General features: G+C 32.3%; 1 protein-coding gene across 1 annotated transcript; it reads left to right on the top strand.

The window, feature by feature from the left end:
- Positions 1-4,267: 4,267 nt before the first annotated feature.
- On the top strand, positions 4,268-11,683 carry LOC140050491 (G-protein coupled receptor GRL101-like). The gene is made up of 5 exons (XM_072095713.1): positions 4,268-4,278; positions 4,823-4,894; positions 5,595-5,666; positions 7,466-7,537; positions 11,105-11,683. Exons 1-5 carry the CDS (start codon positions 4,268-4,270, stop codon positions 11,424-11,426), a joined length of 549 nt encoding a protein of 182 aa, XP_071951814.1. The 3' UTR covers positions 11,427-11,683.
- Positions 11,684-16,162: the final 4,479 nt, after the last annotated feature.

Genomic DNA, 16,162 nt, shown 5'->3' with positions numbered 1-16,162 from the left:
TATATATATATATATATATATATATATATATATATATATATATATATATATATATATATATATATATATTAGGACATCTGCATATCAAGCAGGCGGTCCGAGTTCGAGTCTCGGTTGGGGCGACTTTTTCTCATTCTCACAGATTTCCTCATCTTTATCGTTTCAAATTAATTAATTAAATTTCAGTATATCCCCGGGCGGTTTAGAATTAATGTTCATTGCCTGATGTGTTTATATATATATATATATCCGATTTCGCTTGCATGTGCCACACTTAACATTACAAACAGCACCATTTCTATAAGACACATCAATTGAAATCAATTTTGTAAGCATAAAAGCACTGAAATTATTAACACAATATATATTTATTATTATAATGACAGGGGGTTAAGTCCTGAACTAGCGAACTTTCGCTTCAAACTCTGGGTTAGTCACTGTTAAAAAATATTTTGCAACAGTAGGCTAAGAGGACCACACGACTACTTCACTTTTAATGTTGTACTTTACGATATTGGTTATTTAAGACGTTTATACTAGGAATATCTGGTGAAGTAATTTGTCTAAATGTTTAATACACATTAACATCAACGCAACAGAATTATTCAATTATATATGAGTAGTTAGCACGATACGTTTATAACATAACGAACAAGTTCACGGAGTAAACGTTTATTTTTAGTTGAGTTGAGTAAAGAAGAATGATGGCTGTCGTCTTTAAAATAATAATCGTCATAATCTTGGCTGTACCGCTTGTTATCTGCTGCAATGTTTCTGGTATGATTGCTTTTATTATTGTCATTATACATGTCTAATATTTTTTATCTTGACTGTACCGCTTGTTATCTGCTGCAATTATTCTGGTATGCTTTTAATATTGTCATTATACATGTATAATATGTTTGCTATTGTAGTCTCTTGATCTGATCATTATCAAACTTACTGAGTAAATTTCAAATAATCGATTTTCTGCAATATTGGTTGTCTCTCATTTTTGTTAAACAATTTATATTTCCAAATATTGGATCAAACAAAGCTTTATGATTTAGATAAAACTTGAATTTAAAGAAATACAAAAGTCAACCAAGCGATTGTCTTGACATCAATGAAGTTTTTTTTAAAGCTTAATTAATCTTCATTTTTATTTTTGTTTTTGTTTTGGAGACAAAACGTCTTTGATAATAAAAATAACACGATGAGGTCAGCGAGCAAACTCATCCATATCACAATGAAAACGGCAAGGGATCAGGATTATTAACTTATTATGACTCATAAAATAGGTCTAGAGTCTTACAAAAAGGTGACCGCGCAGGCTTAGAGTAAATGATTCTCCTTCGTCGTACAGAATGAACAATCGTAACGTGTAACAACGTTACATGAGAAGTGTCTGCTAACTATCTTTTATCGGTTATTGTTTTGTATTTATTTATTTCTTATTCTGTTTTTATAGAAGTGGTTTGCCCAGTGAATTTGTCTTGTCAGTTCTCATCAGTGACATGCGAATATTATTGTAACAATCCAATAAGCTATAACTGGACAGAAATTTATAATTACAACCAGCATTGTCCAATCAAATCATTGTAGGTATCTTTACTGAACTTATCATTATTATATCTAAAAGAATTTGATGACAGAGACGAAACAATTTTGGGGAAAACAAAATGGTCGATTTTTAATTTCTAAACGGTGATAGTGGTAAAACTAAAAAAGTCACAACATTGACATTGTCAATTATTTCAACACATTGTTATGCGTAAACTATTATTAAAGTGGGCCTGTAATGGTGATAGCCCCACTTTCCTTTTCTACCATGTATTGTCTATACTTTAAATGAGTGTTTTTGGATAGAAATTAGAATTTTACCACCTAATATTTGTTCAGGTTGATATCTCTGAAAGAACTGTATGCCTATAACAACCAATAACAATTATCATTCCTAACTAACGTAACCTTTCTTTCCTGAAAATAAAATTATAAATACTAAAGTTAGCATATTATCATGAAACCGCAAAATTATGTTACCAGATTTTTACTGGGTATTGTGTTTACTTTGAAGGAATTTGTCTTTGAACGAAATTAGTGCAGTCCCAGCCAAATTGTTTTCTGGTTTGACATCTCTGGAAAAACTGTAAGTGTTAATAGTCTATGACCTGGGTCAGATTTGTATGCATTAAGGTTAATAATGTGTGGCTCTTATATCTCGACAACCACTTGTCGTACAGATTTGCTTTCGGTGTCAAATTGTTCAGAATATACATATTTATAATCGGTCTAACACAACTTTTAGCGGAAAAATGACCGGAAATGCTTTTACTGACATTTGATCCAAAAATGACCAAAACTAAAAATTCCATATTTTAATAATTTTAGACAAAAATGAGTATAAATTAGTGTAAATTTATTTTGGTTTAAATAATTTTAGCGTTAAATTTGGTATAAAAAATAAAACCCTATACAATATAATATCCATTGGTACCCAACTTGTATTGAAAATCTTTAATTATGACTTTTTTGAAAATATGCTTCTTTTTTTTTTGACAAACATGAGAATACAGTAAGTTATAGGGTAAATTTATTTTGGTTGATTTATAATATTATATAATTCTATATTTTCCAAAAAAAAAAAGATATTTCAATACATATTGGATAATCTGTATGTACTAGGTAGCATGTTTTATGGGGTTTAATTTGATACCAAATAGTTATTTAAAACACTAGAATTAAATGTATAATAACCCAAAATATATTTACACTATACTTGTAAAGTTAAAATTATAAAGCTAATTATTAGCTTTATAATTTTAACTTTACAATTCAATTGGATAGCATATTTGATTGGCTTTCATTTAATGTGTGACATAGTTCATTAAAGCTAAACAAATATTGATTTATTATACAAAATAAACCAAAATAAATTTACACTATTTAATATACTCATTTTTGTAAAAAAATTATAAAATATGTACAATTTTAACAAAATTAGCATCATAATTACAGATTTTTAATACATGTTGGGTAGCAATGGATATAATATTTTATGGGCGTTCATTTGATACCAAATAATTTGTCCAAACACTTAAATTATTTAATATTATATAAATAAACATAACAATTCTGCTACCAAATATACATTTTTTTATATAAAAATAATCAAAATATGCACATTTAATATTTGTTCAGGTTGATATCTCTGAAAGAACTGTATGCCTATAACCAGCAATAACAATTATCATTTCCTAACTAACGTAACCTTCCTTTCCTAAAAATAAAATCATAAATACTAAAGTTAGCATATTAAGCATATTATCATGACCCGCAAAAATTATGTTACCAGACAATTTTGTTTCTGTGGATTCACATTTTTGTTGCATTGTGTTTACTTTGAAGGGATTTGTCATCTAACCAAATTAGTACATTACCAGTCTATGCTTTTTCTGATTTAATATCTCTGAAAAAACTGTATTTTTATTTCTATACTTGTCTCAAATCTCTATTGCCTGTTTTAAGTTGTTGTCCACCAGTCTTTGACTTACAGTATTCACATTTAAAAACTGACACAAATGTTAGGATATTGATATCAATGTACAGCGACATATTGGAAAACAGATTTTTTTTTTTAAAGCATTAAAAAAAGTCATCATCTTAAATAGGACAATTTATAAATTTATTTACCTTTCCTGAAAATAAAGTACCAAAGTTATCATAAATATTATAAAACCGCGAAATTATGTAAGCAGGTTTTTGTTTCTGGTTTGACATATTTGACAAAGATCAGAGTAGGCCTAAAATTGTTGTTAAATTGACTGAAAAGTACCCAACATATTCAATTTCACATGTTTACTGTGCATTGTGTTAACTTTGAAGGAATTTGTCCTTGAACAATATTAGCGCATTACCAGCCAAATTGTTTTCTGGTTTGACATCTCTGGAAAAACTGTAAGTGTTAAGTATTAATTGTCTTAATTACGTTTTTTTGTTGTTAATTTTCTGGGCTGATATCTCTAGAAGAAACGTGTTTTTTTTATATAATTGCATTTAATTTGTTGTTATAATGCTAATTGAAAAGTGGTCAACATAGACAATTCCACATGTGCATTGTGTTTACTTTGAAGGAATTTGTCTTCCTACGAAATTAGTAAATTACCAGCCACTATTTTCTCTGGGCTGATATCTCTAGAAGAAATTTGTTTATTTTTTATATACGGTAATTGCATTTACTTTGTTGTTATAATGCTAATTGAAAAGTGGTCAACATAGACAATTCCACATGTGTATTGCGTATTCTGTTTACTTTGGAGATATTTGGCTTAAACGAAATTAGTACATTACCAGCCAATGGTTTTTCTTATTTTTTTTAAAATTCATACTTGCCTCAAGTTTCTATTGTCTGTTTTTATGTTGTTATTCACCATTCAGCGTTTCGATTTTTGTCTTTACTTCGGAGGTACCGTATTTATTCGAATATTTTTTCGGAAAAGTTTTTTCAGGGGTGGAAGAGGAAATAAAAACACCCGGGGTTTTTAGCGTTTATTCGAAGGGAGTTTAACCAAATGATGTCCTATGGGGCGAAACAAAACACAGCGGGAAATCTATTCATATAAATACGGTATCTGTACTCAAACTAACCTAGATTAGTATATTACCAGACGATGTTTTCATTTATTTTCCTATATTAATAGCAATGATGATTTGAGAGCATTGAAAGGATTGTACGTTTGTTTATCGTATTTAAACATGGGCCATTTCTTTTAATACAAATATTGAATATCTATTTATTTAATTTCAATTGTTATATTACCGTGTATTAAATTTATTTTTGAAGGGGTTTGAATCACAACCAAATTAGTTCATTACCAGCCTGTGTTTTTTCTGGTTTGACATCTTTGAATGAACTGTGAGTATTTTTTACCTCCGCCAAGGAGGTATATGTAATCGATCGCGTGTGTTTGTTATAGTATAGTATTCACTTTGTTTGTATGTGTGTATGTATTTTTGTTTGTTAGCACGATAGCGTCTACTGTTTTCAAGTTATCGTTCTGAATTTTTGGGTGTAGATAGTACTTTCAGACCATGCCTATTGAAAATCATCAAAATTGGTTTATTAATAACATCACAAAATAACAAAAATAATATTATTTTCAGACCGGCTAGTGTTAAAAGATAGGAGACAATTTTTAAAAGCCGGCGAGCAGTCATATGATGATTTATGCCCTGAAATTTATGAGTACCAAATTTGATTTAATTGTGATTCATGGTTGTGAAGATATGATTACAAACGTGATTTCGTTAAATCGTGCGTAGACCGCGTAATTTTTTATTGCGCACCGTGAAAACATAACCACATCGATTCCTGGCCATAAGGAATATACTGTGAAAAATTGACTTAGCTAGATTAAACTGATATCAAGATAAGGTCAGAAAGCAATAAAACGCATAGTGATACCGGACCGACAGACATACCGACAGACCGACAGACCGACCGACCAACATAGTGAACTATAGAGTCGCGTCCACGCAACTAAAAATCCTAAAGCCATAATATGCCGATGATTAAATTTCCATTATGTTTTTTTAAACAATTAATTTTTTTGAAGGTATTTGAACAATAACCAAATACGTACATTGACGGCCAAGACGTTTGATGATTTGACGTCATTACAAATACTGTAGGTACCTTTTTCGTAATTACTTTTATATAAGGTGAAATACATAAATATATTGTCTTATTTGCCAAATTGGCGAATTTATTTCACTTCCGCCGTGTAAAAAAGAAGTGTGCAACCAACCGTGACTCAATCATGTGATAACCGGAATACGCGATTATCAATTTTAGGGGGTTCGAAGTTTTAACTAAATAAACGCTTTGATTACACAGTGGTTGTGACACGTTTTTATTAGTTATCACATTTTTTAACACCCTCATACTTTTACTGTACAGAGTACTACGATGATTATGAACTTGTTTAATGATTTAAAATGCATGGAATCGCCAAGCAAGTAGGCCTATACATTTAATAAAAATTTACCTAAGATTTTCGTAAGCTCTTTTGTTGAAACTTGTTTATCTATATAGCGATAATCCACCCGTTCCAGCATGCGCCTTGCGATCAATCGATGTCTCTCCATGGTGGGAAATTTCCCCGCGATAAGAAATCGGCGAAATATGGCTCATAACGGCCTGCATTTTAATGTTATATCTATAATGCCAGTGTAATTACGTATGGATAAAACAATATGAAACTCAATATTTTTCATCTGGAATAATTTTAACTCGCGTAATGTAGCATATAACACGGAAATAGTGTTTTTAAAAGTATTTTTTTTATCATGTGTAAATTGTTTATTTTTTTGCCGGCAACACATTTTTTGGTCTAAAAAAAAAAAAAAAAAAACACCTTTTCCTACCGACCTACCCATTTGTTGGCCTTATTAGGACTTCATGTTTGGTTGTTTCGACGTCCAATTAACATATTTCATAATCATTTATAATTAATGCATGGCATCATTTAATAATAACAAGTTTTCTGTTTTACTTTTAATAGACACACTAACTGTTAAAACACATACATATTAAGACAATTTAAGTTGTGGTTTCATGGCATAGAAACTTGTATATTAACATGCTTTAAAAAAATCCTAATAAGTACAATTAAATTATTTATTATGTACCAGTAACATTGATACATTTTGAAAATTGCATCATCTTAATTCCACTATATCATTGCCATTATAACATTGTCATTTAAAATCATTGTTTTTATTTCAACAGGTTATTAAATAAAAACAGCATAACTACCATAAAATATGGTGCATTTTGCTATTCTACTTCATCCCTTTTGTATTTGTAAGTTTTAAACGTTTTACCATGGTAAAACAATTTGAGATGAATCAAAGTTAATTTGCTTCAAAGTACAGCTTCTAAGAAGTATTTTAATCAAAGGCAGAACTAGTTTGCATAACAATCATATAATTAATAATATTAATTAATAAACATTAAGTTGTTTTTGTAAACATGAGTATAAATATTTAATTAACTGTTATACCTTTATTATTTTTTTTATTTATTTTATAACGAAAACGCGTTCAAAATATAATTGTGTTCTTCAAAGAAATATAATGCAAAATCAAAACTATCAAAATGATTCACAAAAGGAATAGATTAAATAATTATTTAACTCATTTAAAACTTAACTGAAATACAAATATTGTACATTAAAAAAATACCGGATATTGGTACATTTGTTGGCGAAAGCGATCTTGTTTGAATAAAATAAGATAAATGTATTGACTTTGTAACCGATACGTTCGTCTATGCGCATGTGTGTGCATGGTACCAACGACTAAACGTACTAGGCAAAAATTAACTTACCAACCAACAATATAACTATTATTCATTGCGCAATCTCTCGCCGACTCACTTGTTAACATCATTGTGCTTTTAACGGGTTGTTTATATTATTAATAGAGACTTAAGGGACAACAACTTACAGAAATACAGAGATAGAACTTTTGAACAACTGAAGGAATTAAAAGAACTGTAAGTATTGAAAGGACATTAATACCCATATGCTTACAAATACTGGTTTATTGCTGTTCAAGCACCTACTATTTAATAATGGTTTTTGAAACTGTACACGCATTCATATTTCATGACCTTTAATTAAAGAATAGTCAACCCTCTCAATTCGGCACTCTTTGAAAACCAAAAACTCTTGAAGTCCAAACAGTTCCAAATTCATTTTTACCATCACCACCCGAAAGGGGACAAATTGCTATCCAACTTTTCTAGACCAGAATTTTCCGTAGATTACGAATATGGAGGGTAATCGATCAGGATAGGAAGCGTTTTCGAGATATAAGGGGTCAAATTTCAAAATTGACCAATATAAAAACATGCTGTATCTCTGGAAATTTTGGGCGTAGTGAGATAATTTTGGTGTCAAATTGTTCACAATGTATATGTTTATATTAGCTCTAACAGAAATTTCTTTGAAAAATTGACCGGAAACCCCATTGTTAGCAATTTTGACCTTTGACCTCTTTTTTGCTATATCTAAGTAACGGCAGGTCGGAGAGAATTAAAAATAGGAGCAAATTGTTCCCAAGATATACCTTTATATTCAGTATAACAGATGATATTGCTTGAAAATGACCGGAAGTGTGGTTATTAACCTTTGACATAATTGAATAAGGTTATAAAAACATAAATTAATAAATATTTGTCGTAAGGAGCCAATTGTGGTGTCAAATTGTTCACAATATATATGTTTATACTTGCCATAATGAAACATTTTTTTCAAAAAGTGACTGAAACACCTATTTTTCTGTAATGTTAACCTTTGACCTGTTTTTCTCATCTAAATAACGACATGGCACAGAGATTTCTAACGGCAAATTGTTTATAATAGATAGTTTTATTCAATCTAATAGATTATACTGTTTGAAAAATACAAGTGTGATTATTGCCTTTAAATCCTGTACCTAAGAGCCTATCAGGGCGGATTTAATTCAAAGAGGTGTGGAAGGGGAATAATACTATTACTATACAGTACAATGTCTTTCAGAAATATTTGAGCAATTTCAATCAGGTATCCACGAATCTCAAATAAACGGAATGTACGGCTCATAGAGAATTCAGAAGTTACACTTGGTTCATTTTGGCAAATCCATATGGGCTCCTTTTAAAAGGATTGAGAGTGCACAGACAGGCTTTTCCCATGGCTTAATATTGGAACCTACAGTTTTAGTTACCCGATATATTTCTAACACAGTAACTTATGTAGCCAAATGCATTGATCCGATACAGGAGCCAAATGTAGAACTGAACATACAGTAGAGAACCACAGAAGGGTTTAAATAGATGACCTGCTGTTGTTTCATTTTAGGCAAAATCCAAATCGGTTCCTTAAGGATCGAGAGTGCACAGGCAGCTTTATTCCATGTGCCTGTCTATATAAACCCACATTGTCACCCCTTAAATTTCCATTATGAGGCTTAATGTCCATGGATGACCGGCCCTTGGGTTAATTTGGGCAAATCCATAAGTGTTCCTTAAGGATCGAGAGTGCACAGGCAGCTTTATTCCATGGTTGTGCCTGTCTATATAAACCCACAGTGTCATCCATTATATTTCCATTATGGGGCTTAATGTCCATGGAGGACCGGCCCTTTGGTTAATTTAGGCAAATCCATAAATTTTTCTTAAGGATCGAGAGTGCACAGGCAGCTTAATTCATGGGCCACGCCTGTCTATATGAACTCACAGTGTCACCCCTTATATTTCCATTATGGGGCTTAATGTCCATCCATGGAGAACGACCGGCCCTTGGGTTAATTTGGGCAAATCCATAAAATATTCCTTATGGATGATCGAGGGTGCACAGGGATATTTATTATATCTCTATGAACCCACATTTTCACCCCACATACATTATTTCCAATATAGGGTCTCTTGTAGCCCCACCCTTGGGTTCATTTGAGCAAAGCCATAAATGTTATTTAAAGATTGAAGGTGCACATTTAGTTTTATTCCATAGTTCATCTATGAACTATTTACCCCATACTAATTTCTAATACAGGGCCTTATGTAGCACACCACATATAGATCCCAAAAGGGTCCTTAGAGGGTTCATTCGGGCAAATCCACATGGGTTATTTTAGAATCCTTTGTATACAGGAAACTCTTTCCTGTATGGGCCAAACTATATAAAAATTGTGGTCTGTCTGTGTAGTGAGTTGTGGATTGAGTTTGGCCACCTGGATCTGCCTATGCCCTATCCGGTACGAATTTGTATTCTCTGGTTCTGATGAATAGTAGTTTATTTTCCAAAGACGAATATTGTAGCCCTAATAAATGCAACTGTATAGTGGCAAATCATTGAAGGTCAGCGCAACATTTTAACATCATAATATTTTAATCGTCATAATATTAATTTTATTATTTATTTTACAGTATTATATTAATACATTTAAAATAATGCGCACTAGAAAAAATATAAAAATACCATAACTTCACTGATCAAATAACGTGATTACATTTATGAACATCGATCTCATAGTTTGAATAACTTTGCATTATTTAGTATATCATTTGTTCAAATGTTGACCTTTGACCCATGTCAACTTGTGTAATGATAAATGTGCTCTTTTGATTGTGTATGATTGATAGATGTCTTAACAGAATGATAAAACATAACATTTTTTCTTAAATGTTAGTTTTTATTTGGTTTTAAATGCAAATTGTGTGATTGGTTAATATTGACATTTGACCTTTAAGTGCAAAGTATTTGTTTTATAAGGCGACTGAATAACACCATACAATACCTATAACCATACAAATATATTAAAAGACCAAATTGAACTTTAATAAACTGGTTATAATACATATGTATAATATACATATGTATTAAGCGTTTACAAAATTGCGTGAAACGTACTCTTATTTCATCGAAAATAAAATTTGAAAATTTTAAGCGCGCGTACGCATGCGTTACATGCGCTACGCATGTAATTGTATTGCCATATGATGATTTATGCCCTGAAATTTATGAGTACCAAATTTTATTTAATTGTGATTCATGGTTGTGAAGATATGATTACAAATGAGTGCGCAGATTGTTGCGCGCGCACTGCGCGTTAAATTTTATTGCGCACTCTATTTGCCCGATTTATGTTTTCTTGACTTACTTTTCAACTCGAAATCACGTGATGCGAGCACGTCAAAAGTGACAGGCTACGCACGTGTAAATTTAAAAAATATAAATGTTTTTAAACATTTCAACATTTTTAAACGTTCAGTAATTTCGGTCAGTTGGTAGGTTGGTCGGTCGGTAAACACTAATGAGCACGCGACTGCAGCCATCTATATGGCCTTGTTTGACTAAAGTCTGGTTTCATAAAATTGCTACGCTCTGTCGGCGACACGGTGTAGCAATTTTATGGAAACCAGCCTTTTGCTATTCGATGCCATCTTCTACGCTGATTTCAATCCGTACAAAAGTAGTTAAATGCAACTGTTATGCAACTGAAAAATATATGAGGCAGGTCAGATGTACAAAATAACATTTCTTTACAACTATGGTTATTTGTTTGTTCATTCTCTTAGATATTCAGATTTGTTTAAGCTGTGTTGTCTCGTGGGTGACATTGATGTCTGCGAACCAACAGATGCTTTTTCTTCCTGTGCAGACTTACTAAAACGAGAAGGGTTAAGAGTATTGATGTTGGTTATTGGTGTTTCATCTGCCATTGGTAATGGAATTGTTATTTTATCACGGAGGTTTAATAACAAGGACAACAATAAAAATGATTTTAATAAGGTGCAAACCATGCTTATTACTCATCTGGCTGTGTCTGACTTGCTGATGGCAGTTTATCTGATTGTTACATGCAAGGCACAAACAGAAGATAGGCAATACAATGGATAAGTTATATACTCTAATCTACGTTTTATTCTTCAAACAGAAAAGCAAAAGATAACAAAATCAATTAAAATGATTATAAAGATAAAGATTAATTAACAATATAAAATAATTATCAAAGTGTAAGATGGTGGTAACACACAATCAAAATACATAAAGAAATTCAAGACTTACAAATATAGCTGAGCCCAAGGCTAATATAAAGCTTTACTTCAGTTGTTCAAAACAGTCAAACAGACTTCTAGATACTTCAATAGACTTTAACAGCATTTAGTTTAGCTATGTCAGTATTCGTATTAGGACTGATTAAATATGGTTAATGTACCACTATTTGTATTCTTATGCAGGATATGTGGGGTGATCATAATGATCTCATCAAATAACTTAAAGATGATGAAATTGGTTTTAAGATGAAATTCAAATGACATCATCATCTTAGTATGAAGTTGTTGTAACAATTTCCTTATATGGAATATCAAACAAGTGTCTCTGACAACTTGAGTTATGAGCAATCTCATAGGTACAATTACTAACAACCTGGTTACTGAACTTTGGTCTAGTCTACAACCAATATAATATATACAGTACAATACTATGGTAAAGTAATAATAATATAATAGTATAAATGTATCTCCTAACACACCCCTCCTTAAAGAAAAAGTTTGGATACAAACTTTTTAATACATTACAGTAATATGTAAACATTGTATTTATATTCTTGACAAAGCATCTGCAAGAATATTTTCTTTACCCCGAATATGCTTAATGATTAGATCATATTCTTGCAGCACAAGACTCCAACGGAGAACTCGCTGGTTCTTATTCTTCATTCTATTAATGAAGACCAATGGGTTATTATCTGTATGTACAATTATGGGGTGTCGAGTAACGCATAAATACACATTGAAATGATTTAATGCCAATATTAATGCCAAACATTCTTTTTCAATGGTTGCATAATTTAACTGATGTTTGTCAAATTTTTTAGAGAAATAGCAAAGTGGATGATCTACCCCATCCGGACCAGTTTGCATTAAAACTGCCCCTGCCCCAATATCACTCGCATCTACATATAAGTGAAATTGATTTTCAAAATCAGGAGCGATAAGAACCGGGGAACAATTGAGTATTGCCTTAATTCGATCAAACGCATGCTTGCAGGCCTCAGTCCACACAAATTTAGAATTCTTTTTTAACAAAGCTGTAAGCGGTTGGGTAATCAAGGAAAAGTTCTTGCAAAACCGTCGATAGTAGCCGGCCATTCCAAGAAAGCGCATCAGCTCCTTTTTAGTTGTTGGAGTAGGATACTGTGATATAACTTCTGCTTTGGCTTGCAGGGGTTTTACTTGACCTTGACCAACATTATAGCCAAGAAAATCCACAGTTCCTTGGGAGAATTCACATTTCACCAAATTAACGGTTAGTTTCATCTCAGAAAGTTTCTTGAAAAATGTTTTAATTGTTTGAACATGATCTTGCCAAGTATCACTGTAGACAATAACATCATCTATGTAGCCTTCACAGCCATCGATGTCTGAAATCACACTATTCAGGAGTCGTTGAAATGTGGCTGGTGCATTTCGCATTCCAAACGGCATTCGCTTGTATTGGTAGAGTCCGTCATTGGTGACAAAGGCTGATATCTCTTTTGCACGTTCGGTGAGAGGAACTTGCCAATATCCTTTGAGTAGATCAAATTTGCTTACATATTGAGCTTTGCCTAATTTGTCAAGACAATCATCAATACGTGGCAATGGGTATGAATCTGCCTTTGTAACTGCATTCACCTTCCGAAAGTCTGTACATAATCGGTAAGAACCATCAGGCTTTGGAACCAGCACACATGGTGAACTCCACTGACTAGAACTTGGTTCAATAATATCATTTTGTAGCATATAGTCAATCTCTTGTTTTAGATAGTTCGCCTTTAAAGGATTTAGTCGATATGGATGTTGTTTAATCGGTTTAGCGTCTCCAACATCTACATCATGGTAGACGGCATCAATTTGTCCAGGTACATCAGGAAACAACTGGTTATGTTCCAGCACCAATTTGGTTAGTTCTGTCCTTTCAGCATCCTCTGTTAAATAAACAAACTTAGCATCCAAATTAGCAAGGACCTCAGAATGTTGAAGTCTCAAACAACTCTCAGCATTAAGATCATAGTTACCACCATTATTATTTTGGACATTTAAGTTTAAGTCACTCTCTACCTTAGTGGCAGGGGTGATAGAAATTAGTTCAGTAGCGCTTAGAACAGAAGTCAAGTTATCTTCAGAATTTGCGCATAAAACAGAAGTCAAGTTATCTTCAGAAATAGTGCATATAGCAGAAGTCAAGTTATCTTCTGATATGACATTTTTATAAATATTAGAGTCGTCAACCTGCTCAGCAATCAATTTCTCCTTAGTCAAAGATACACGAGGCATAATGCCAGTAAACAAAGTATCGTCAGAGGGAGAATTAAACTCAGAGGCAAGGAATGTATCCCCTAAAATAACCTCATCAATTTGCTGGCTAATAGAATGCGTAATAGCACACACAGGGAACATACTAGGATCTGGGGTGGTTTCGTCCACTTTAACCATAGCCCCAGCTAAATCATTCCCTAAAACAAAGGTGACGCCCATAAATGGAAGTTCCTTTAGAACCCCAACTACTACAGGTCCGTTTATAAAATCGGACTTAATAACAATATTGTGCAATGGTACGTTAAAATACCCTAATTCAATCCCTTGCAACAAGACATCTTCCCAAGTAGAGGATCTATCAGATAAATGCAAAATACCTTCTAAAAGCAAGGATTGAGAAGCACCTGTATCCCTAAGGATCCTAACTGGCTTGAGGTTTAGATCATCTCCAATTAAGGACACAAAACCATCGGACATGAAAGGAGAGTACCCATCAAGAACAGAGTCCGATACCAAATTTTTTAAATTTCATTTTTCTGTTTCTTAACCAAGACCAACCCAGAAGGTTTACTTTTTCCTTCCTTCCGTTTTAAGGCAAAACATTCGGACATAATGTGCCCTGGCTTTTTGCAATAATTGCAAGTAGTACTTGGAGATGGAAATTGTTGGTCAGATTTGTTAGGAGTGTAGGTTAGTTTAGGCGGAGTAGAAGTAGTATCACTTTGAGAACTAGCATTAGGCTGGACTTTGTTTCCAGAAGACATGACTGACTGTGACTGGGGCTTTTGAATGAATGCTTGTTTATGCGTTAAGGCATAGTCATCAGCCAGTCGAGCAGCTTGACTTAAGGTCTCAGCTTTTTGCTCATCTAGATAAGTCCTCACATCAGGAGTAATACATGATTTAAACTCTTCTATCAAAATTAGTTGTCTAAGCCTATCATAATCTTTATTTGTTTGCTTAGATGCACACCAACGATCAAATAACCGTTCTTTGGTTTGTGCTAATTCAAGGTGTGTTTGGTTAGTTTGCCGTTGTTTATTTCGGAATTGTTGCCTATAGGCCTCTGGGACTAATTCATACCCCTTTAAGATGAGTTCTTTAACTACATCATATGATGAACTTTGCTCAATTGATAAATCAGTATAAATTTCTCTAGCTTTACCAGTTAGTACACTTTGTAAAAGCAAGGTCCAGTGTTCTTTAGGCCATTTAAGATTTTCGGCAATTTTCTCGAAATGTAAAAAGAATTTATCTACTTCCTTCTCCTGAAAAGGTGGCACTAGTCTAATATGTTTAGTTACATCAAATTTTGGATTGGAAGTAGGTTGACTAATTCCACTAGCTAGCTCTAATTCGCGTAATTTTAATTTAAAATCTCTTTCCTCTCTTTCAAATTCCAATTCCATTCTTCGAATTTCAATTTCTTTCATATTTTGTAATTCAATTTCTCTTAATTTAGCATCAATGCTTGAATCAACTTGGGAAGACATAACACTACTATCAAAAATGTCTTCCTCAACCAAATAAGTTAATAAACGACTCTTAATATCATTCTTTCGCATAGAGGATTCAACGTCCTTTAGACCTAGGTGCGTAGCTAGTTTAAGCAAATCATCTTTTTTCAAACTATTAAATACCTCTTGGGTAGGGTCGGCAAAAAATGTTTCTGGTTCAAAGACCATTGTAACAGTTACAAATTTCACAAACAAATGTTTGAAAATAAAACAAATTTAACTAGGTATAAAACTATAAACCTATCGATTTTTAAGTTAAAGTTAAATTTAAAGTTCTTCCCGGATGACCCCCCACTTTCTGTTACATGCAAGGCACAAACAGAAGATAGGCAATACAATGGATAAGTTATATACTCTAATCTACGTTTTATTCTTCAAACAGAAAAGCAAAAGATAACAAAATCAATTAAAATGATTATAAAGATAAAGATTAATTAACAATATAAAATAATTATCAAAGTATAAGATGGTGGTAACACACAATCAAAATACATAAAGAAATTCAAGACTTACAAATATAGCTGAGCCCAAGGCTAATATAAAGCTTTACTTCAGTTGTTCAAAACAGTCAAACAGACTTCTAGATACTTCAATAGACTTTAACAGCATTTAGTTTAGCTATGTCAGTATTCGTATTAGGACTGATTAAATATGGTTAATGTACCACTATTTGTATTCTTATGCAGGATATGTGGGGTGATCATAATGATCTCATCAAATAACTTAAAGATGATGAAATTGGTTTTAAGATGAAATTCAAATGACATCATCATCTTAGTATGAAGTTGTTGTAACAATTTCCTTATATGGAATA

The sequence above is a fragment of the Antedon mediterranea genome, chromosome 1 (genome assembly GCF_964355755.1).
Source record: "Antedon mediterranea chromosome 1, ecAntMedi1.1, whole genome shotgun sequence".
NCBI lineage: Eukaryota > Metazoa > Echinodermata > Crinoidea > Comatulida > Antedonidae > Antedon > Antedon mediterranea.
This window is presented reverse-complemented; position numbering and strand designations above follow the sequence as displayed.